We start from the raw sequence: 23,685 nt of genomic DNA, 5'->3' as shown, positions 1-23,685 counted from the left end.
ATATTATAAAATACAATAAACTAAATAGAACTAACTAGAAACTAAATGGCTAAACTCAATGGAAAACAACAATTAGTTGTGAGCTGAAGCATGCCCCCTCCTGTGGTGCGCCAGTGTTACGTGCCAAGATCTGGTATGCCCTTCTGGTAAGGGTTGTTTGCTTTGCATGCAGGACTCTTATTTTGCAGGCTTGCCTGAGTGGAGGCGGGGCTTACAATCAGGACTAATGGATAAAAGCAGACGAAGACCAGGAGAGCATGAGGAGAGCCATGCTGCTGTGTTTTTGTTTGATTTTATGCACACGACCTTCATTTGTTAGTCTCTTTCCTTGGTTTTGTTGCATTGAGAAGAGGTGATTGATTGTTACTCTTTTGTCTGCTCTGGGCTGGGCAAGAGTAGATGAGTGCACTCCTACATTTAACATCACGTAGTTGAACTCTTGTCTAGACACCTCAGGTAAGCGGCGGTGATGTGTTTATTGTATGTGTATAGCAGGTTAGTGTAGAGTGGTTTTGTATGTTGTATGTGATGGGTTGTTGGGAGATAAGGTTTAGTATAGGTGTTTTGTTTGGTTTGGTTTATTTCATCACCGCTCCTAGCCCATTGCCCAGGGCTGAAGGGTTGTGTATTGCGCTTTGAGCTGTTACTTGCATACGTGCAATACACTGAGTCTTGATCCCTCCAACCTTGGCTTCCGTGTCTTACTATTCTTATGTGGGTTCTCTGGCCAGCACAACACAGAACATAATAACAGCATATGTGCGACCCCTGAGTTCACCTTTGTGGCGTCCCGGGTCGTAACAGAGTGGGGGCTCGTCCGGGATTGTTTTGTGCTGTTTTGAGAGCTTACAGTGTGTATGAGACGGGTGTGGTGAGGTGTATTAGTACTGCACATGGCTGCCTTTGACATACAGGCGTTTTTGAGTTGCCCCTCAGTCGAGTGTTTGGACACATGTAAAAAGGATCAGTTGTTGGAAATAGCTGAGGCTGTGGGTCTGTCTTTGTCTCGCCAATTGTTAAAATCCGAGATAAAACGAAATGTTATCGAACACCTGACGGGGTTACGGCTGTTGGGTCAGCAGGTGCTTGCGCCTGGTGACGTCACGGGGGCGGAACCTCCGGTTCTGGCGAAGAGCGAGGAAAAATTGGTGAGTAGCGAGGTTCAAGGCAGCAAAGCCACGCTACCACGGTTTGACCCGCTTTCGCCTTACACGGGAACGGGTTCTCGAGAGGATGCGCGTGTGCGTGTGCGGGTGGCGCGATTAGAGATGGAGCGACAAGAACGCGCTCAGCAGAGACAGGCAGACTTCGACTTACGCATCGCTGTTCGGCGTTTGGAGTTGGAGGTGGACAGGGAGGTCCGTTTGCGTGAACTACAGCTGAAAGCAGACAACGCCTCAGCAGTGGAAGTTCCTGTCCGGAGTCATGATCCTAGTGTGGTGTTCGGATTTCCAGGTAACGAAACATATAGCGTTGGTGCCGTCGTTTCGTGAGGCAGAAGTGGATACCTACTTCTCCCTGTTTGAACGTATAGCTACGTCACTTAGTTGGCCGAAGGGTTTGTGGACGCTCTTGTTGCAAAGCAAGCTGGTTGGGAAGGCTCAAGAAGCGTATTCAGCCTTATCCTTACAGGAAAGTATGGACTACGATGTGGTTAAGACGGCCATTCTGCGTGCATACGAGTTAGTCCCTGAGGCGTATCGACAACGATTTAGGTCCTGTAGGAAATCAGACTCCCAGACTTATGTGGAGTTCGCTAGGGAGAAAGCCCAGTTGTTTGCGAAATGGTTGGTGGCTAGCCACGTGAGCAGTTTGGATTCGTTACGAGAACTTATGTTGTTGGAAGAGTTTAAAGATTGTCTTCCTGCACCAGTGGTAGTGCATTTAAACGAGTGTAAAGCCACTACGGTAAATCACGCTGCTGTGTTGGCGGATGAGTTTGTACTGACACATCGGCCTCTGTTTGTGCCGCGGTCTACCATGAGACCTGTACCTGTGGAGCAGAGGCCCAAACCAGATCCACATAAACGGGTGAATAGTGCGGGTCCTGCTGCTCATGTTGAATGTTATTACTGTCACAAACAGGGCCATGTGGTAGCTGATTGTCCGGTTTTGAAGCGGAAACATGAGCGTCAAGAGAAGTTACACGTCAAATCTGTGGGAGTGTTGTCAACCTCCGAAGACGCACCTCAGAGTGGGGGCTGTTACAAACCATTTCTGTCTTCAGGCACGTTGTCGGTAGGTGAGGGAGATCAATCTGCAAACGAGGTCGTAATTTTGCGTGATACGGGAGCGTCCTTGTCATTGGTACGCGAAAGTGTTTTGCCTTTGTCTGACCAGACATTTACTGGAACTTATGCCCTTTGTCAGGGCTTGGATTTGTCATATGTCCAGATACCGTTGCACTATGTGTATTTGCGATCAGGTTTGGTTACAGGCAGAATTAAAGTTGGTGTTCGTTCGGTGTTGCCTCTCAAAGGCGTGGATGTTTTGCTTGGGAATGACGTGGCTGGCGGCAATGTAGTGCCGACGATTGAAGTGGGAGAGGAATGTGACAGCTGCCAATCAGACGGTCTCGCCGTCCGTCACCCCGACGTGTTTGCTGCGTGTGTGGTTACGCGGTCACAGGAGCGGAAGAAACAACAAGAGGGGAATGTCGCTCTTGCGGACTCTTTTATGGCGCAGCTGGACGTCGGGGATGACTCGAAAACCAAACGGTTGACGGATATGGTTATGGGATTCTCAGGTGAGCGACACGTGACAAGAGATCAGTTGATTGAGGCACAGAGAACTGACAAAAGTTTGCAAGCGTGTTATGACGCGGTTCGAGTGTGTTCCATGTCGGGACGAAGAGGTGCCCAATATTTTCTGGAAGATGGTATGTTGGTGCGTAAGTGGACGGCCCAGGGAACTGCTTACGAGGCCATAGTACAGATTGTTGTTCCGCTGGTTTTTCGGCGCTTGGTATTACAGACAGCGCACGATGTTCCTTGGTCCGGTCATATGGGCATTCGGAAGACTTATCATCGGGTCCTTCAGAATTTCTTTTGGCCTGGTTTGAAGGCTGATGTGAAGGAGTATTGCTCTAGTTGTGAAACATGTCAGAAGGTGGGAAAACCGAACCAGGTGATTCCCCCTGTACCTCTACGCCCTATTCCTGTTGTGGGGGAGCCTTTCGACACAATATTAATGGACTGTGTTGGGCCTTTGCCTAAAACAAAGGCCGGCAATCAATATCTGTTAACAATTATGTGTATGTCAACTCGATTCCCAGAAGCGATTCCGTTGAGACGTATAACAGCTGTGACTGTGCTTAAAGCCTTCACGAAGTTTTTTACCACGTTCGGTCTTCCGCGGGTTATCCAGACCGATCAGGGAACCAACTTCATGTCTAGAATCTTCCAGAAAGTGATTCGGGATCTGGGTATCCAGCATAGGACATCCAGCCCTTACCATCCTCAGTCACAAGGGGCTTTGGAGCGATTCCACCAGTCACTGAAAACTATGCTAAAAGCCTACTGTCTGAACAGCGGAAAAGACTGGGATGAGGGTGTACCGTTCGTGCTTTTCGCGTCTCGAGAGGCAGTACAAGAGTCATTACGGTTTAGTCCGGCACAATTGGTGTTCGGACACGTTGTTAGGGGTCCCTTGAAACTGTTGCGTGATGCTTTGTCATCAACGCCGAGTGCACCGATGAATGTGTTGGATTACGCCAGCACGTTCCGTGAAAGGTGGCATAAAGCCTGTAAGTTTGCGGCGGACATGTTAACTAAGTCTCAGTTGGCTATGAAGTCCCGGTATGACATGAAAGCTGTGTCACGAGAATTTACAGCTGGAATGCAAGTACTAGTGTTACTACCTGTTAAGGGTGCTAGTTTGTCCTCCCGTTTTATGGGTCCCTATCAGATAAAGAAGCGATTGAGTGAGACAGACTATTTAATAGACATGCCTGATAGAAAACGGCGGTTTCGCGTTTGTCACATCAATATGCTCAAGCCGTTTCGTGGAGCGGTAGCGGAACCGGTTGTGATCCCCAAAACACCCGAGGTGGTGAAGGACGTAGCCGTGGTGGCTACTGTTGAGAGGGACCACGAAGAGTTGTTGTTGGACGCAGACACATCGACAACCAATATCGGTGTGCGTCTTGTTAATTCGCGGCTGTTACAAGCTCTGGAGCAAGGGAAAACGTCTATGTTGCATGATCTCACGGAAGAACAGAGAGCCGAATTAATAGCGGTAATTAAGGACTTTACTATCGTCTTTGGTGACGTGCCTACGCGTACTGCAGAGTTGGCGCATGACATCAAGGTGACGCGGGAGATCCCGCTTAAGCAACATCCATATAGGGTGAACGCCCAGAAAAGAGAAGTACTCCGCAATGAGGTGTCATATTTACTGGAGCATGGATTAGCTATCCATAGCAAAAGCCCTTGGAGTTCTCCGTGTGTACTGGTTCCGAAGCCTGACGGCAGCTTTAGGTTATGCACGGATTACAGGCGTTTAAATGCCATAACAGTGACTGATTCCTTTCCGTTGCCACGCATAGACGATTGTGTGGACGCTATAGGAGATGCTCGTTTTGTGACCAAGCTGGACTTGCTGAAGGGGTACTGGCAAGTGCCGCTGACCCCTAGAGCATCTGAGTTATCCGCGTTTGTTACGCCGGATGCGTTCTTACAGTACACCGTGATGCCTTTTGGCCTAAAGAACGCTCCGGCTACATTCCAGAGACTCGTAAACGGAGTTTTTGCTAATCTACCGGGGTGCACAGCCTACCTAGATGATGTGGTTGTGTATTCCTGGGATTGGATCAGCCACTTACAGTTGCTGCGAGAAGTATTCGCAAGGTTGGCACGTGCCACCTTAACAGTAAATCTGGCGAAGTGTGATTTTGCGCGGGCAACCGTTACTTACTTAGGTTTGCAAGTCGGCCACGGTCATGTGTGTCCACTTGCTCAGAAAGTAAAGGCGATTCTGGACTTTCCTCGTCCTACTACCCGCCGGGAACTGCGGCGATTCTTAGGCATGATGGGATATTACAGGGGATTCTGCAAGAACTTTTCCACCGTTGCTGAGCCATTGACGGCTTTGTTAAGTCCTAAAGCGACGTTCCGATGGCCTCCTGATGCTCAGGCGGCGTTTAACAGTGTGAAAAGTCTGTTATGTTCTGCTCCTGTTCTGAAGGCTCCCGATTTCGCGAAACCGTTTAAGTTAGAGGTTGACGCCAGTGGAGTGGGAGCAGGAGCTGTCCTCCTACAGGAAGACAAGGGACTTGATCATCCCGTTTGTTATTATTCCCATAAGTTTAGTGAGTGTCAGACCCGGTACTCTACTATTGAGCGGGAAGCACTAGCTCTGTTGTTAGCCCTCAGGCATTTTGAGGTTTATGTGGGTTCCAGTACGTCACCGGTGGTGGTGTACACGGACCATAACCCTTTGGTGTTCCTCTCCAGGATGTATAACCAGAACCAACGATTGATGAGGTGGTTTTTAATTATGCAGGAATACAACCTTGAGATGAGACACAAGAAGGGCGCGGACAACAAAGTAGCTGATGCCTTGTCACGATGAGGCTGTGAGACGTTCTGTAACACTCCCTCTGTTTGTGCTTTGTTTCTCTTTTCTTGTTTGTGTTTTCTTTTTTAGGGGGGGCGTGTTACGTGCCAAGATCTGGTATGCCCTTCTGGTAAGGGTTGTTTGCTTTGCATGCAGGACTCTTATTTTGCAGGCTTGCCTGAGTGGAGGCGGGGCTTACAATCAGGACTAATGGATAAAAGCAGACGAAGACCAGGAGAGCATGAGGAGAGCCATGCTGCTGTGTTTTTGTTTGATTTTATGCACACGACCTTCGTTTGTTAGTCTCTTTCCTTGGTTTTGTTGCATTGAGAAGAGGTGATGGCCTTATTTACAGGACAAAAGTGCCTGCTTACAGCTGATAATAGGGTGTTAGCTAAAATCCTTCAGTTCTCTCGACCCTTCTCTGGGTTCCGATGGTAGAAGTGTTGAAAGACCCTTCTCTGGGACTTCTAGTGTTAATGGAGAGTTTGTTAATATGGAATTTAAAAGAAAGTTTTTCATCCAGCCAGATGCCGAGATATTGATATTCACTGACTTGATCAATACTGGATCCTGTCAGGGTAGAAATAGTTTTAAAATTTAAAACCTTATTTGAAAATCTGGAAAACAGCATAAACTTAGTTTTATTAGCATTTAAAATCAACTTGAGTTTAAAAAGAGCAATCTGTAAGGTGTTAGAACTAGAGCCGTGAACTAGAAGGTAAGGTGTTAGAACTAGAGCCGTGAACTAGAAGGTAAGGTGTTAGAACTAGAGCCGTGGTAAAAGCAAGTTCTGTACTACCAATCGGACCGCGGTACAAATTTCATGTCTGCCCAATTCTGTAGGACCATGCAACAGTTACACATACAACATAAAACCTCGAGTGCATACCATCCAGAATCCAGAATGGGGGTGGGGATGTTACAACCCTGCATGGTCGTTTGTGGGTTATGTGTGTTTTGCAGGTTTGGCTCCGCCCCTTGATCATCCGTCCAGTCGGTCCACCTGGGTCATACGAGTTGGCTACACGTGCACATTGTTCCTGATTGGCTTTTGGCATGTATAAAACCACCAGAGCCCTGGATGATGGTGGCGCACTCACGCCCCTTGCGAGACCTGATTTGTGCTGGGAGTTTGTTCTTGTTGTATTGGCTGACCCTGATATACTTAGATACACAACTATATTTATATATATATCCACCGAGTTATAGAGTGTATAAGGAGAATGGGGAATCAGTGCTCTTTTTGGTGTTTGTTTTATCTTTGTTTTGTTGTAGGTAGGTAGTTAGGTAAGTTTTGTGTATTTCCTTTTTGTATATGTGTGTAGGGAAATGTATTTTGCGTTGACGGGAAGGTTTTGTTGTTTTGTCCTTTTGGAGCTGCCGATATCCAACGCCACAACCCCAGTTGTTGTATGTATGCAATAAATCTCACTCCCCCCCCACACACCCCCACCTGCATCATTGTCCCTTGCTCTACCACTCACACAAACACCCCACATCAATGCACAGCCGTTAACACAAGCAACACAGCAATCACTATGAACAATGAAGACGCCACCTTCTAACTCATTCACCTCACAACCATCAACACAGCAATCACAAAAATAATAGAAACACCACCCACTCACTTAGTGGTGACAACTGAGCAGGAGAAGAGGAAACTGGGGAAGCAGAGTCTGGGCAAAGCAACAGGACCTGGCAACATCTGCACAAGTGTCCTGAAAGTCTGTGCTGCCCAACTCTGTGGGATATTTCAGCACCTATTTGACCCAAGTATACAGCAAGAGAGGGTACCAGTGCTGTTGAAGACATCATGCCTGGTTCCCATCCAACATAAACCCCACCCCTTTCTCTCTAAATGACTTTAGACCTGTGGCCCTCATATCACATGTCATGAAGGTCATGGAAAGAATTATGCTAGCTTAGTTAAGAACTCAAGTAAGCACTTTTCTGGATCCCCTGCAGTTTGCATACCAGCAACAGGTCAGTGTGGATGATGCACTACCTACTGCAGAAGGCACATGCACACCTGGACAACAACAGCAACTCCACTGTAAGAGTATTTTTTTAACTTTTCAAGTGCATTCAACACCATCCAAACATTTAAACTTGGAGGGAAAATGGACAGGATGCAGGTGGACTGGTCCACTGTTGCAGGATCATGGACTACCTGTCTGAATATGTGCAAATGGGACCCAGACGATCTGAGTGCTTAGTCAGCAAAATTGGAGCACCACAAGGAACGGTTCTTTCCCATGACAGAAAATGCATACCGTGTCAGAAAATACAGAGAGAAATAGACCCAAGTGCCGTATGAAGCAGGCAGGAGACAATGGCTGAAAACTGCATGCGTGCAATGAACACACACGCTGGTCAACAGAAAATAAATCCCACAACGTGCACGTAAACACACACACACTGTAGAAAAACCAAACTCAAAAGGATGCGGAAAACTCAACATGCAAAAAAATTTACTCCACCGTAACACACGGGAAAAAATACCAACAGAAAACAACGTGGAAATAATCAACACGTGAAAAGAATAAAGGAAACTCAACCGTATAAGCACGGAAAAAAAAAAAGGCAACTCAAAGAATGCGGAAGAAACTCAACGCGTGAAAATGAAACTAAGGATGCCAGGGGAGGTAAGCAGCACAGGAGGAAGACACTCGCATAAGTAAAAGCGAAAAGTCAGAGGAGAGAGAGAGAGAGAGAGAGAAAATAAGGTGGCAAGACACCTTAAAACTGAGATTGCAACAACGAGATCGAGAGACAAAAGAAAGGGCTGAGGACGTAACGGGCAAGCCAAAACAATTCAGCAGTGATCCGTTTCACCAAGCTTCCTTAAGAAGCCATAGCAACGGCTGAAACGGATCACTACTGATTACGCCCATTGAGTCTAGGACTGACTCTCGTGGTGGTAGGAGGAGCGGCAGCCGAGCCAGCCCTGACATTTTCACCCTGTATAGGGCTGAACGATTTTGGAAAATAATTGAATTGCAATTTTTTATCTATAAATTGCGATTTGGATTTAAAATGCGATTTTTTCCCACTGTTTTCAGGAAACTCTGTTTCTGCATTTTTTATACAGCTCAGGTACAGGTTTGACAACTTTTCAAGATCGCATGATGTGAGACTTGAACCTGGAGTGGGTGGCGAACGTAATTTGTTGTTGTGGGGGGGGGGGGGGGGGGTGGACATGTAACGTAATTTGTTGTTGTGGGGGGGGAAGGGGGACACGTAACGTAATTTGTTGTTGTGGGGGGGGGGGGGGGTGGTGAACATTATCGGGGCGGTGTAAAATGGACAAAATTTAAGTATTATTATTACATCGCGATCGATCGATTGCCTGTGGTTGGCGCCAGAGCGAACTAGTAACTTTTAGTCTAAGACGCTCAATGCGTGAGAGTTGGCAACCCTGCAGGTATAGCAACTTGCCTAAAATATGTGCGTGAGGGCATTTGGTAGTGCATATCCAGTGTGTTTAACAAAGCCATGAAGCCGGGCTTGTTCACTATATTAACGGGCATCATGACCTTCCCTATGAACTCCGTTACTGCCCGAGTTATTTCAGCATGCCGCTTCGAATCATTTCAATAAGGAGTTACACTTTCAAACGGTTCGGTCAGTGATACCTGTCGGCTGGTACTTGGCGTATTTGAAGATGCAGCACTGGTCGTTGGCATTTTAGCCTTGCAAATATCATACGAGGCTTTGTGGTGTTTTTTTTTAAATGCTGAAGATGGTTTGTAGTGTTACCTCGCATCGTAGCAACAGTAGCAAGGCACGTTTTGCAGGGTACCTGACGTTGAGCAGCATCTTTTTTAAAGCCAAAGTAATTTCACACAACTGATGTGCTGCCCCTCTTTGGTATTAGACTTTCAGTTGTGTCAGCTTCTGTCGAGCCTGAAGCCATTGTGCAAGTTAAAGTGCGCTGTGTTAACTACACTTCTCCGGAAAATAACTTTTTACAGTTTACAATAATACGCTGTAAAATTAACAACTTTTTAAATAAACCTATTTACGGTGAATCATTTTAAAAACAACTGTTTTACTGTAAACAACTACATCCCATCTCTATGATAAACACATTACAACCATGATTATTTCACAGTAAATTACTGGCAGGCCGCCATCACTCGGGCCGTCCAGTTGTTGCTGCATTTTAAGACAACAAGGCACTTTTATTTAAATTGCCTTAGCAACGTAATCACGCATGAAGCCGTGATCACGCAGAATAGACTCAACACATGAAACATGAGGGCAGGTCATTAATTAGCACAGTAACATTACACAAACACAGTAGGTCGACTCAATGTACAACTACATAAACTAATACAGGGTGACTTAAACTAACAAAACACATAATCAAATACATAATCAACAACAGCATGTCATAACACTTACACATAACGCGTATCGATAACAGAGCCGCTGGGGCTCATGGGAAGTAGCGCCGTCCACCAGTGGACCGACACACAATTTTCCAGATTTTAAGGTGCACCTAAAAGCCTTACATTTTCTCAAAAATCAGCAGAGCGCCTTATGTGTGCACTGAATTAAAAAATCTGTCCCTGACACAGATACGTAATGTGTACAGTATGTACGCTGGCAGCGATAAACGAATCAAGAGAACATTACGTAAAACGTAATTGAGCAAAGAACAGCCGGGAGAAGTGTCTCTACAGTCACCATTCGATTGAAGGCAGCAATGATAGCACAAGACTTGAATATCGAAAACTTTTAAGTGCACCTTATGGTCCAGAAAATACAGTATTCCATATATGTATCAATATTTGACCCATATTTACAAAGACAATTTAAAAAATGGCAGTATATTGTCCTATATTTCAACATGCTTTACCTTACAGCACTGGCCATATTTTTTGCATTTTCTTTCTGTAGAAATCAAGGTGCGATTTTTGCTGATTGATGAATGGGTTTTCACTGTAAATTGAAATGTACGCTACTCATCAGCAAAATCTGTAATTTAGACTGAATTTTTGTTTTTTTTAGGGTAATTCCTTGTTTACTACATTACAGAATTTTCCAATATATTTTACCTAAAATATTGAAATTAACATTAAAAATGTGTGTTTTCTACATATTATGACTGTAAAAATTTTATATACTGTTTATAGTAAACTTGCATTTGTTACAGTGATATACTGTTTTATACTGATTTTTTACTGTTGCTATTTTATAGTTTATTACCGTAAATTCAACAAACATTTTTTACAGTGTATGGCAGAAATAAGGGAGGGCTGAATTAGGAATTCTCAACTGGCCAATAACTAGAAAGGATTATGTAACTATGGGAGAGTGAATAAATACCCTCAGCAGCATAACCGTATTGCCACATTTTATCTTCACCTATGATTTCTAACTGATGCATGACAACTCATTTTTAGTTGAGAACCTTTAGCATCTGATAGATAACTCAATGAAAACACATGGATTATTCTATTAATGCTACGTATTTCACTCTGGAGGGGCATGTAGAGTTGGAGAAATACAGATATGTTTATTTTCTAATTACTCTCACAGTTTACCTATTGATTCTTTTTTGCAATTTTATTGTTGTTTATGTGATATGTATAAACAAATGTCTCCATGAACCTATGTACATATTCATTGCTGCTCTGCTTTGTAATGCTCTCTTAGGAACGACTGTTATTTACCCCAAGTTACTGATTGACCTTCTATCTGAAAGGCAAGTTGTTACTTATGAAGCCTGTACATTTCAGTCCTTTTCCATTTATACATATATGGCTTCAGAGTTTACACTGTTATCTGCTATGGCCTTTGATAGATATGTGTCCATATGTAAACCATTACAATATGCAAGTCTTGTAAAAATGTCCACTGTCAAAAAGATCTTGTTTTGCTGTTGGTTTTTGCCTACATGTGAAAATGGCATATCACTGATATTAACATACCAAATTAAGATATGTAAATTCAATTTAAACAGAATATACTGCAATAATAATGTAGTTATGAAATTAAGTTGTGGGGACATATCTGTAAGGAATGCATATGGAATGTTTATTATAGTCATTGCTATATTTACACCATTCATTTTCATCGTCTTCTCATATGTAAAGATACTTACAGTCTGTTTTAAGAATTCAGAATATTTCAGAAGCAAAGCTCTACGGACCTGCATACCACATCTTCTTGTTTTTATCAGTTTCACAGTCACCACATGTTTTGAAGTTATCAGTAGTAGATTAGATTCAAACATACCTCATATTATTGCCATGCTACTGTCACTTGAAAATATGGTTATTCCACCACTTTTGAATCCTATTGTGTATGGACTAAAAGTTCAAGAGATTTTGAACAGGATTAAAAGAATTATTTGGAAGAGGAAAACAAAAATATATTTTTAGAGTTACTTCAATAATTTTAGTTTTTCACATAAATGCCTGTATAGAGACTATGCTGGTTTTGTTTATCACCTGCATGTACCCTTTCCTAAATATTAAAATCCTTTGTAGGAGACTTTAGCTTAGAGCACCAGTGATTAAAAGGCTGTTAATGTACTATATTTTGTATTGTGTCATTTAAAAATTAATTGTATGCAACTTTCAAATATATTGTTTGTACTGATGATAATGTAATTTGCATTCTACAAATTGCAAGATTTCAGAGTCTGGGTTTGATCCTCAGTCTGGGCTGCTCTGCACTGTAAAATCTAGTCAGTGTCAGTGGCGCAAAAAGGGGGTATGCAGCGTATGCGACGCATAGGGGTGCTGCACTAGAGGGGGCGCCAAATCGATGCCAGAAATTTTTTGCCGAGTTGATCGGGGGTGGGGGTGAAGTGCGGGGGGCGCCGATAGTATGTTTGCATACACCTCAGAAAGTATGTAGTTGCAACCCTGTAATTAGTTAACCTTACATTTAAAAAAGCATGCAAACTAATTGCCTTAAAAAACTAAGTAAAGAGAAATAGGTATGGTATGTTGTACTAACTAATGCTTATTTAGTAAAGTTTACTTGTGCTGGAGTTTAAATAACTTAAAAAACAGCATATAGAGTACTTTACGCAGGATTACCATTTCAAACAACTTAATCAACTGCAGTGAAGTCCACTGAGTGTGCATTTAAGATAAATAATTTATTTTAGTTTGGCTAACTAATGTCACATTTCCTACAACTTATATTTTGAGAGTTATATTTACTTGAACAGCAAGCTGATTTACTTGTTAAAACCATGCAAACTGATTGCCTTAAAAAAGACTACATAAGTTTTACTTGTATATCTTTAGTACTTGAAATACTCATTATACAATAATAAAAAACAGATTCCATTCTTTTTTTAAATAAAATGATACAATCAAGGTACAATGTTCAATTACATGCCATTTTATTTATTTATTTATTATAAGAGTCACAGTCTGCTGAAAATAGGCCTGGCTTCCATTTAAAAGAAAACATCTGTGCAAATATAGGCCAGCAAAAAATTATATATGAAATGATCATAATATCCACAGCCTGTAAACCAGCGTTTCTCAAAGTGTGGGGCGCGGTATTGCAGGTGGGGCGCAAGCAATTGGAAGAAATTAACCTTTCTAAAGCCTGGTTTACTTTCGTGAGTGACCGTAGCGTGTGACTCCGCCCACCTCGCACGACCAGCGGAAGCTTTTATACTTTCCGCGTGCAGTGTTCTCCGAAACAATTTGTGGTAGTATAAAGAAACACCCCTCATATACAGGGGAAGGAACATTTACCTGACGAATTTTAATGTTGCTTTGTGTTTCAGGTTTGAAAGTGCTGAAATTTAGGCTAAAGTACTTGAAAATGCTTTAAATTGTAACTACTTCGTTTCACAACAAATATCTGTCTTACTGAACAGTTCTCTTGTATTACTCTTGTAATTCCAGGACAAAACATGAGAGAACGTGAAGACGTTAAGATTGGGCGTTTTGAAAATAAACAACCATTAAATAATGTGATAAAAGCGAATTATTTCGAATCATTTCGAGTATATGTATAAATATTTAACTTATTTAAGTTTAACGTGCTGGGAAATATTGAAATGGACCTTGTAAATTACGTACAAGTGCTTTAATTCCACCATATAAAGGTGTATGAACCCTGCAAACATGACTTTGTTCATTGCAATGAGGAGCGGTGCGCGCGAAGTTACAAAATTTGAGAGGTGCATGACCTCGCCAATCGACCGCGCGCGAGGCCACAGCGATTACGTCATTTTCGCTTGCGACACGTCAAGTATAAACCAGGTTTAAGCCTGTCGTTTTAATCCCTGTTTGGTTTTCATAAGCCCCGGATGTTTAAAACGTTCGCCGCCTCCGCCCCCCGTCAACAAATTACGTTCGCCATCCGTTTGTGGGGCATGGAATTTCCCCTTCTTCTGAGGTGGGGAATGATAGAAAGAGTTTGAGAACCACTGCTGTAAACATAACTTCCTAATGAACCTTTGGGCTGTACATTTCAAAGCACTATGATTCAGTTCTCAACGACTATAAGAAACAGAACGTGAGCTGTCTTAACATCACTCTTGATTATACATTCTAACTCAATAGAATATTTTTAAAAGTTTGTAGTTTAGGTGGAAGCTTGTTCTGGAAGCTGAGCAGCACTCTTTGAATAAAGATGAAAGTGTTCTTCATGGCTTTGGGGTAATCCGAATGTAAAGCATACACCAACTCAAACAAGAGGCACATTGCTTGAGGTAGGTTCTATAGATTGTCCAGTACAATACCTCCCTGACAATGATGGCACTAGACACTGGATCAAGATGGAGATTATCTGGACAGGGAGGAAGATCTTCACTGATGACAGTCAGTACCCCAACAGATACTTGCACCCAGGAGTCATCACTGTCTGAACCCTGTGTAAAAAAAATAAACAAAAACATTACAACAAGGAAATGTCAATAGGCTTGACCATTTGACACATAGATGCAGTACTTACATAACACAGTTTTAGAGATGTAGTACTTGCATAACTCAGTTTTGGACACTGCTCCATTACCATGCAACCCGCCATGCCCATCACCGTACTGAACTCATAGGGGTATATTTGACATTAAATCAATCCCCACCACCATGTGTGTTCCTTTAACATGCAACTATTAGAACCTACCAAGCACATGTTGTAGAAGCTACTGGAGTCATCACCAGGTTGAACAGGCAGGCATCGGAGTACAAGGGTGCGCATCGCTGTCACATCAGGTTTCTAGAAATAGATAATGAACAAAAAAAGAAAGTTCAGAATAAACCAACAATCAATCAAATGCTACAATACAGACATTACCAAAGTATATATGAAGCATGTGTCACCACAATGTTTCTTCAACAGTGCAGCAAACACTCTATTGATTAGAGAAGTGATTTTTAAGATACAGTCCACAGTACTGGACCACAACTCTTAAAGAAGTGTTGGCAATTTAGCTATTAAAAACATTATAGGATAGTAACACGGTGTCAAGTAGGGCTACGCCCCCCTCTCTTAGCTGTCACTCCGGTGTCCCTGTTCCTTGTGTCTGTGTTGTTCCTTTCCCGTTAATCCCGCATTGCTTGTCTGTTTCTATGGTTTCCTCTGTCTGCAATGCCCGTGTCGTTATTGTGTTCAGCTGTGTCTAGTTTAGTCCTGTGTACTTATATCCCTGTGTTTCCCTAGCCCGTTGTCGGTGATAGTAGTTTGGTGTTCTATTCGGTTTGTTCAGCATTGTGATTATTCTATGTTATCGCTGTTCTCGTATTTCCCATCTCCGTTGTTTTCCCTCAGTTCTTGTTTCCCTGTCTTGTTCATTTTATTTTGTGTTATCATGCCCCTGTATTTGTCATGTCTGGATGGCTCTCCGGTGACGACTCCTGCCTGCCCTGTTGACTTTGATTATGGAATTCCTCGCTCCTTTGTGTCCGCAAAGGATCTTTGTACACACGGATCTTACAGAGGTTGTGCACTAGGGTGATGACTTTTATACAACCTCGTTTCCCTGTATCATAATTTGATGAGCTTTCATTTAAGATTAAATAAAATATTACATTCAAGGCAATTTGATTAAAAAAAAACCTCACACACAAAATGATTTTTTAAATTTTATTTATTAACTTTTTGGCCAAATTTTTGAAGTCAGTGTAAGCAGATACAAAATTGAACACAAGCTGTAGAGTCACATGCATACAACATTATATAGGATCATCAAACGCACAAAGAAGTCAAATATTCACAATAATGTCATTAGAGAGGATGAATCTCAGTGGGAGGTTGTCCCTGTTGCAGTAGGAGTCGTGCAATTCTTGCATAACTTTGATGGCACGCTCGCAGCACTGGTTGCTTCGGGCAATGTTTATTGGAGAGTCATCTGTTTTCCACTGGGTTTTCAAGCAATTGAGAGCTTTTTTTGAGAGCATTCAGAGCTTCAGATAGTTCTTCAAAATGTTCAACGCGGAACAATTGACTGCTGAACCAATGGTCAGCCCATGAGTAAGAAATGAATGAACAGATTTTACGCAACCTGATCCGGGTTTCTGGCATCAGAATAAACGCAAGAACGGGTAGAATGGCATGAGAGTTCCAGTGTGCATTGCTGCTGTTTGGGATCTGTTTGAAATTCATGAAGGGGATCTTTCTAGATTAGGAACTTTTTGGATTAGGCAGTTTCTGCCTCGGTTACCGAACCTGCTTCAATACATCGTTACTGTTAAAAATGCGCTTCCAGTAAAGTGAGTATTGGAAAAATTAATTTTGCTTCTGAATGAAACTACTAAAGTAACTTGTAATCTAACGTAGTTACTTTTAAAATCAAGTAATCAGTAACGTAACTAAGTTACTTTTAAAAGGAGTAATCAGTAATCGGATTACTTTTTCAAGGTAACTAAGCCATCACTGCACACCCGTGATGTAAACTGTGGGCTTCTGTCTGATACAATGTCCTCTGGCAAGCCAAACTGATGGAACACCTCTCTAAATAGCACATCTGCTGTCTCCCAAGCTGTAGGCAGCCCTGGCAGCGCTACAAACAGTACAATTTTGGAAAACTTGTCGATGATGGTGAGTATGGTGGTCTTCCCGTCTGCATAGGCAGATCTGTAACGAAATCAACAGCGATGTGAGTCCAGGGCTGTTTGGGTATAGGAAGGAGCAGCAGCTTACCTGCCGGAGGCATATGTGGCACCTTGCTTCTTGCGCACTCAGGGCAGGAGGCTACATGCCGCATGATGTCTCTATGGATCCCACCAGTAGCACGCTCCGAGCACCTGCGAAGTTTGGGTGGATCCTGCATGACCTGTACCAAGAGAGGTGTGTGCCCAAGTGATGAGAGGTGTGCATTGAGCTGGTGGAACGTACCTATGTTGAGGAGGACACCAAGGATGCAGATTAGCAACGCTGAACGCTCTGTCGATCTCCCAATTCACTGCACTGAGTAAGCAGTCCGGAGGAGCTCTTCCTCTGTGGATTCCTGGCTCTCGGGAAAAGAGTGCATCAGCACGTTCATTCTTTGCACCGGGGCGGTAGGTGACCTGGAAGCGAAGCCTGGAAAAGAACAAGGTCCAGCGTGCCTGCCGTCCATTCATTCTCTTGGTCGACTTAAGATATTCCAGGTTTTTGTGGTCGGTGATGACGGTAAATGGGTGTTTTGCTCCCTCTAGCCTATGCCTCAAAGGCTATCTTCATGGCTAGTAGCTTGTGGTCACTTACCCCATAGTTCTGTTCAGCCGGGGTTAACTTCTTGGAAAAGAAGGCGAGTGGTTTCGGTGAGCTGTGCCTTTTGAAGCGCTGAGATAGTACGGCTCCCACTCCCACATCCGAGGCATCCACCTCCACTATGAACGGCTTATTCGGGTCTGGCTTGTGTAATACGGAAGCAGAAGCGAACGCTTGTTTTAACTCACCAAATGCCTTCTCAGCCTCGGCATTCCACTGCAGCCTCTTGGACCCCCCTCACAGTAGGTCAGTAAGAGGCTTAGCTATATGGCTGTAGGATCGGATGAAACGCGTGTAGAAATTCGCGAAGCCTAGAAAACGCTGAAGCTCATGCCGTGTGTGAGACGGATTCCATCCCATCACAGCCTCCATCGTGTTGGGTTGCATGTGCATGGAGCCTGGCCCAATGATGTAACCTAGGAAGTTTACCTCGGAGAGATGAGACTGGCACTTCTCAAGCTTGCAGTAGAGCCTATTGCACAAGAGAGTACCCAGGACAGCACACACGTCATGCACATGTTGGTCCAGGGATGGTGAATAGATGAGGATGTCGTCGATGTAAGTGACGATGCATCTGTTCAGATAATCTCTACAGACCTCGTTAATAAACGCCTGGAAGAATGACGGAGCCGAAGCCAAACCATAAGGCAAGACTGTACTCGTAGTGTCCAGTATCCTTGCTGCCCACAACTGCTCCAGCACCGATGACACCAGCAGAAGCAGGTAGGAGTAATTCACCAAGGGGGAATTGAGTCCTCTGTAATCTACGCAAGGCCTCAGACCACCATCCTTCTTCTTAACAAAGAAGACGCTGGCTGAGGTTGGCAAGGTGGACGGAGTGATGTAGCCCTGTGCTAAAGCCTCCCTGACATACTGGCCCATGACTCTCTCCTCCTCCTGTGAGAGAGGGTAAACTCTGCCCTTAGGTGGAGTAGTACCGTCCTTGAGAGTGATAGTGCAGTCCCAGGGGCGATGTGGCGGAAGCTAGGCTGACTTGGCGGCACTGATGAGCTCCGCGAGGTGCCAATATTGGCTGGGGATCGCTTGGGAGTTGGCTACATTGGGGCTCTCTATGCTGGTGGTAAGAAGACCTGCGGGAGCCCAACGGTATGCGTGTCTATGTGAAGTGGACCAACGTAAAATACGACCTGATGTCTATCTAATGAGTGGATTGTGCAAATGAAGCCAAGGGAGCCCTAATGTGACGGAATAACGCAGTTTGGACAGTATGTAAAATGAGATGTGCTCAGTGTGACCCTGTATCGTGAGATGGAGGTAAGCAGTGCAATAATGTATTATGCCCCCACCCATAGGCCGACTGTCCAGTGCCTGCACGTGCCTCGGTGTCTCCAGCTTCTTGAGGGGCACCCACAGATGCTCTGCCACACCCAGCTCCATCATGTTGCCCGATGCTCCCGAGTCAACTAGGGCCCCCACAGAGCAGCCCTTGTAAGACACCGATGCATGAATGGTGACCAAATTCCCAGTCAAGGAGTTACTCACCCGTGCTCTGCCACCGCCCGGGCAAGCGGTCTCCCTGGCTGAGGTCGTCCCTCCAATCTGCATTGGCTCTGGTGTTGCGTTCTCCTTGGGGTTTGGAGAAGCAGGCACTCTGAAAACGGCGCAGAGCGGCACGCAATTGCCTCTCTTTTGCAGCAGACGGTCATATGTGACCGCCAGCTGAACCACCTTATTAAAGGAATGTCCCTCTTGACGGCAGGCCAGCTCGGCCCGCAGCTCTGGCTTAAATCTGGCAAATTCCTCATTTCTAGTATGTCTTGTTGTTGCTTCCCGATCGTCCTACCTTGGATCGCCAGGACCTCAAGTGGCGACAGCTCCTCAGCTCCAGCCGCCACAGGCTGCACATTCTGTGACGCGGGGACAGAGGCAGCAGGAGGCATAAGCTGTGAGCAAAAGTCTCTATTATCCATAGCTCAAATTGAAATACACAGGCCACAAGGCAGATCAAACACAACAATACTTAAGGGATTGAAGGTAAGTAAAGCGGCCACAGACGTATGGCAGGTCCGGTGCAGAGCATGCTATCCCACATATTGATGCTGATGAGGAGAGGTCAGAATATTTTCAATAATGATGCCGAACAAGTAGGATGTGGAGCAGATCCAGACCCAAACATTAGAATAAATAAGTGAGAAAAGTATAAATGTCTTGTTAAAAGATGTAGTCTCTGAGGGGAAAAGCTGGATATGGTGTTTAATCACCAGTGTTTTATCAAACCTCTAAAGAAAGAAAGAAGAGTGACAAACTCATCTTCTAGACCAGGCATACTCAACTAAAACTGTCCGCGGTCCAATTTTGGCAGATACCTGTGACCTGAGGTCCGGTGCGGCGGGGGTGGCGAACGTAAATTGTTGAGCGGGGGGGGTGCGCGAACGGTGGAAGCGTTTATACTTTCGCGAGCGTCACTGCAGTGTTCTCCGAAACGATAGGCGTTTTGTCCGAAACGATATGTGGTAGAAACACCCCTCAAAACAGGGGAATGAACATTTACCTGACCAATTTTAATGTTGCTATATGTTTCAGGTTTGAAAAGTGCTGGAATTTAGGTTAAAGTACTTTAAAATGCTTGAAATTGTAACTACTTGGTTTCACAACAAATATCTGTCTGACTGAATAGTTCTCTTGTATTAGGTTAACAAATACGAGCCTCTTGTAATTCCAGGACGAAACATGAGAGAACGTGAAGACGTGAAGATTGGGCGTTTTTTAAATAAACAACCATTAAATAATGTGATAAAAAGCGAATTATTTCGAGTATATGTATAAATATTTAACTTAATTATGTTTAACATGCTGGGAAATATTGAAATGGACCTTGAAAGTGACGTACAAGTGCTTGAATTCCACCTTATAAAGGTGTATGAACCCAGAAAACGTGACTTTGTTCATTGCGCTGAAGCGCGGCGCGAAGTTACAAAATTCGAGAGGTGCACGACCTCGCGAACCGACAGCGCGCGAGGCACTCGCGCACACGCGGAGCCACAGCGATTGTCATTTTCGCCGCGCGGATCCTCGCGTCGCTCGCGAAGCGTCAACCAGGCAGGCTTGTTGTTGAGCGGGGGTGGGGGGTGGCGAACGTAAGTTGTTGAGCGGGGGTGGCAAACGTAACACTCGTGACGGAGTGTTTTTTCAATAGCCCTGAAATAAATGCTCCGGTTTTGTTTTGGTCCGTATCCAGTTAATCAGGAATGAGATTCGGTCCGGACAGGACTGCGTTCGGGTCCGGATCCGGACCGCGGTCCGCCAGTTGAGTACCCCTGTTCTAGACAAACTCATCTTCATCATCTACTATCTAGAATGCCATTAAACAACTGGTGTGCACGTTGCATGGGTGTTAACGGAGAAATGTGAACATGGTCCGGGGAAGACTGCATCAAAAAATTCTTAGCAACATTCCGCAATCCTGTGTACATTCTACAATGTACAACTACATTCTCATCGCGCACAACACCAGAGATAGTGACTCCTATCCTCTACTGCATGCATAATAAAATCTTTGACTAAAAATAGGTGGCATGGTGGTGTGGTGGTTAGCACCGTCGCCTCACAGCGAGGCAGTTCGAGTCTCGGTCTGGGCTGCTCTATGTGGAGTTTGCATGTTCTCCCTGTGCCTGTGTGGGTTTTCTCCGGGTACTCCGGTTTCCTCCCGCAGTCCAAAGTCATGTGTGTTAGGTTGATTGGTCACTCTGAAAATTGCCCTTGGGTGTGTTTTGGCCATGTGGTGGACTGGTGACCTGCCTATGGTGTACCCTGCCTTCGCCCGGAGATGCTGGGATTGGCTCCAGCCCCCCCGTGACCCTGACTAGCGGGATTGAGCGGTTTGGATAATGAATGAATGAATGACTAAAAATATAATTGGTCATTTTTATAGACTTATATGGACCACTATTTTTATTTTTTTGAGGGTGGTACTTTGGGGCAGTCATGGTCTGGTGGTAGGGAACTGCTCTTGTGACTGGAGGGTCGTTGTTTCGATTCCCAGGCCTAAGGCCATGACCGAGGTGCCCTTGAGCAAGGCACCTAACCCCAACTGCTCCCCGGGCTAGGGCTAGGGCTGCCCACCGCTCTGGGCACGTGTGCACCACAGCCCCCAAGTAATCACTAGTGTACACTAACTGCACAGTGTGTGTTCTAACTGCACAGACATTTACTGTAACATTTACATTAACATCATAACCAGGTAATTTATAATATTTTTAGTATAGGTATGTTACCTAGAAGCAACACTGCAACAAAGGAATGACATAAAAACACTAAATACATTTTCAATTCAGTTCATGTCGATTAAACTTTTGAACACTAAAAAACACTTTTTATACTGCAACTTGTAAAATATAAAGATCCATCCTTCTTCATCAGCTGGTGTCACTTAAAATCAGATGGAACATTTGCTTTGTATGAAAGGCCATGAAGCAGTTTTTGTTAGTTGTGAAACAGAAACACTCCACACTTGGTGCACTGAACCTTATTGATGCCCTTGCAGCCAGGGAATTTACATCTGCCTCTGTTTTCACAATAGACAGGCCAGTGATCTGTGTTATCTAGACGGACAGGGGCTGGTGGCATTTGTGCAACTGGACCTTTTCTCTGTTTCTCATCAATGCCAGCTTCGACACTCAGTGAACGCCTTCCCCTCTTGCTGCAAACCTTTTGTGCTTTTTGCAGAGGCAGTTTGCCACCTCAGTTTTGAACTCTGGTAAACTTACTTGTTCCTTCTTTGGGAGGCCAGAGCCAGTTCAGTCTCGTCAGTAGAGCAGCCATGCTTCCACCATTGTAACATCCATCATTCTTGGGCCTTATGTATGTGCAATGAGTCAAGGAGGTCTATTCCACCCATGCTTTTGTTGTATAAGGATACAACGTTGGGTCGTGTAACTTGAATCATCTCTTTGCGCTTCTTATCCCATCTTTGCACTGTAGAGGTTGGGTGAGCTGCTGCATATGTGCTTAATAGTATGACTCCTCGATTGTCATACCACTTCACTGCTCTCAGGTAGACACCATCATGTTTGTCTGTTTCTTCAAAGGCCCCCCTTCCTTTCTTCTTAATGTCCTGTCCTCCATAAATGTGCATCCAGGCAACCAATTTGGTCGTACTGTTCCCGTGCTGTGGATTTTCATTTTCTCAAGTTGGACTTGCAGGTCAACACTGCAGAACCAGTTATCATAGAACATTTTAAAAAACTGGTTCCTTGGAATAATGGAAGCCAGCTGCAGGACAACATTGCCACTGGCATCAATATCTGGCTGACATACAGCTGGAGAAATGGTACCTGTGTACACTTTGAAACTGTAAATGATGCCATTGCAGTTGGCAATATTTTGTATCATTTTGGTTTTTGTGGATTGTACTGTTTCAGCTTGCTTTTGCTTTTGAATAGAATAGAATAGAATGCCTTTTATTGTCACTATACACAGTACAGTGAAATTGTAGCAGCTCATCCAGTGCAGTAGCAAGTACGACATAAAAACACAGTAAATAATACACAGTAGGTACACAGTAAGTACACAATCTTGAATTTATAGTATAAATATAAGTATTGCACAGTGGGTATAATATTGCACGGTGGGTGTCGGAGAGTCTGTAGGGTTGGAGTTAGTGCAAATTTGAGTTTATTTTTGTAATTGCCTTTGGGAAAAAACTGTTCTTGAACCGGGTTGTCTTTGATCTGATGCATCTGTAGCGTCTTCCTGAGGGCAGCAGGTCAAACAGATCAGAGCTGGGGTGGGAGTTGTCCATGATTATGGATTGTGCTCTGCTGAGACAGCGGGTGGAGTAAATGTCCAGTAGGGAGGGCAGAGGGCAGCCAATGATCCTCTGTGCTGTTTTCACTACTCTCTGCAGTCTCTCCCTGTCTGCCATGGTGCAGCTGCCATACCACACTGTGATGCAGTATGTCAGTAGGCTCTCGATGGATGAGCGGTAGAAGGTCAGCAGCATGTTGGACTCCAGGTTGTGTTTCCTAAGGACCCTTAGGAAGTGTAGTCGCTTTTGAGCCTTCTTGATAGTCGCTGTGATGTTTTCTGTCCAGGAGATGTCGTCTGATAGTTGGACTCCAAGAAATCTGAAGGAGTGAACCCTCTCCACACACTCACCGTTAATGAAGAGGAGGACTGGTTCGTTGCAGTGCTTCCTGAAGTCGACAATGATTTCTTTTGTTGAGTCAGGTTGTTCTCTGAACACCAGGTCGACAGATTCAGGACCTCCTCTCTGTAGGCAGTTTCGTCTTCCCTCAAGATGAGTCTGATCACTGTGGTGTCGTCGGCGAACTTGACGTTCAGGTTCGTGTTGTGGATCGGACTGCAGTCTTGGGTATAGAGGCAGCAGAGGAGGGGGCTCAGCACACATCTCTGTGGGGAGCCAGTGCTCAGCATGCGGGTGGAGGAGATATGTGGGCCAAGTCTCACAGTCTGGGGTCGGTTTGT

At 44.4% G+C, this 23,685-nt stretch overlaps 2 protein-coding genes across 2 annotated transcripts; both read left to right on the top strand.

Annotated features, from left to right (window-relative positions):
• Positions 1-893: 893 nt before the first annotated feature.
• Positions 894-5,820, top strand: LOC143516142 (uncharacterized). The gene is made up of 3 exons (XM_077007734.1): positions 894-1,455; positions 2,426-2,746; positions 3,320-5,820. The coding sequence occupies exons 1-3, from the start codon at positions 894-896 to the stop codon at positions 5,569-5,571; spliced, it is 3,135 nt and encodes a 1,044-aa protein (XP_076863849.1). The 3' UTR covers positions 5,572-5,820.
• Positions 5,821-11,000: 5,180 nt separating this feature from the next.
• On the top strand, positions 11,001-11,951 carry LOC143516179 (olfactory receptor 51E1-like). Its single transcript, XM_077007753.1, has one exon. The coding sequence runs from the start codon at positions 11,013-11,015 to the stop codon at positions 11,949-11,951; it is 939 nt and encodes a 312-aa protein (XP_076863868.1). The 5' UTR covers positions 11,001-11,012.
• Positions 11,952-23,685: the final 11,734 nt, after the last annotated feature.

Source organism: Brachyhypopomus gauderio, chromosome 6 (assembly GCF_052324685.1).
Source record: "Brachyhypopomus gauderio isolate BG-103 chromosome 6, BGAUD_0.2, whole genome shotgun sequence".
Classification (NCBI taxonomy): Eukaryota; Metazoa; Chordata; class Actinopteri; order Gymnotiformes; family Hypopomidae; genus Brachyhypopomus; species Brachyhypopomus gauderio.
Note: the sequence above shows the minus strand (reverse complement) of the source record. Positions and strands in the feature narration are given on the sequence as shown.

Excerpts from the sequence above, each read along its gene's own strand:
- LOC143516142 (XM_077007734.1), top strand. The coding sequence starts at position 894 with ATGGCTGCCTTTGACATACAGGCGTTTTTGAGTTGCCCCTCAGTCGAG. Across the intron at positions 1,456-2,425 it reads TGTGGTGTTCGGATTTCCAG|GTTTGGTTACAGGCAGAATT; the intron begins GTAACGAAACAT and ends ATTTGCGATCAG. Across the intron at positions 2,747-3,319 it reads TATGGTTATGGGATTCTCAG|CCTTCACGAAGTTTTTTACC; the intron begins GTGAGCGACACG and ends CTGTGCTTAAAG.
- LOC143516179 (XM_077007753.1), top strand. The coding sequence starts at position 11,013 with ATGGATTATTCTATTAATGCTACGTATTTCACTCTGGAGGGGCATGTA.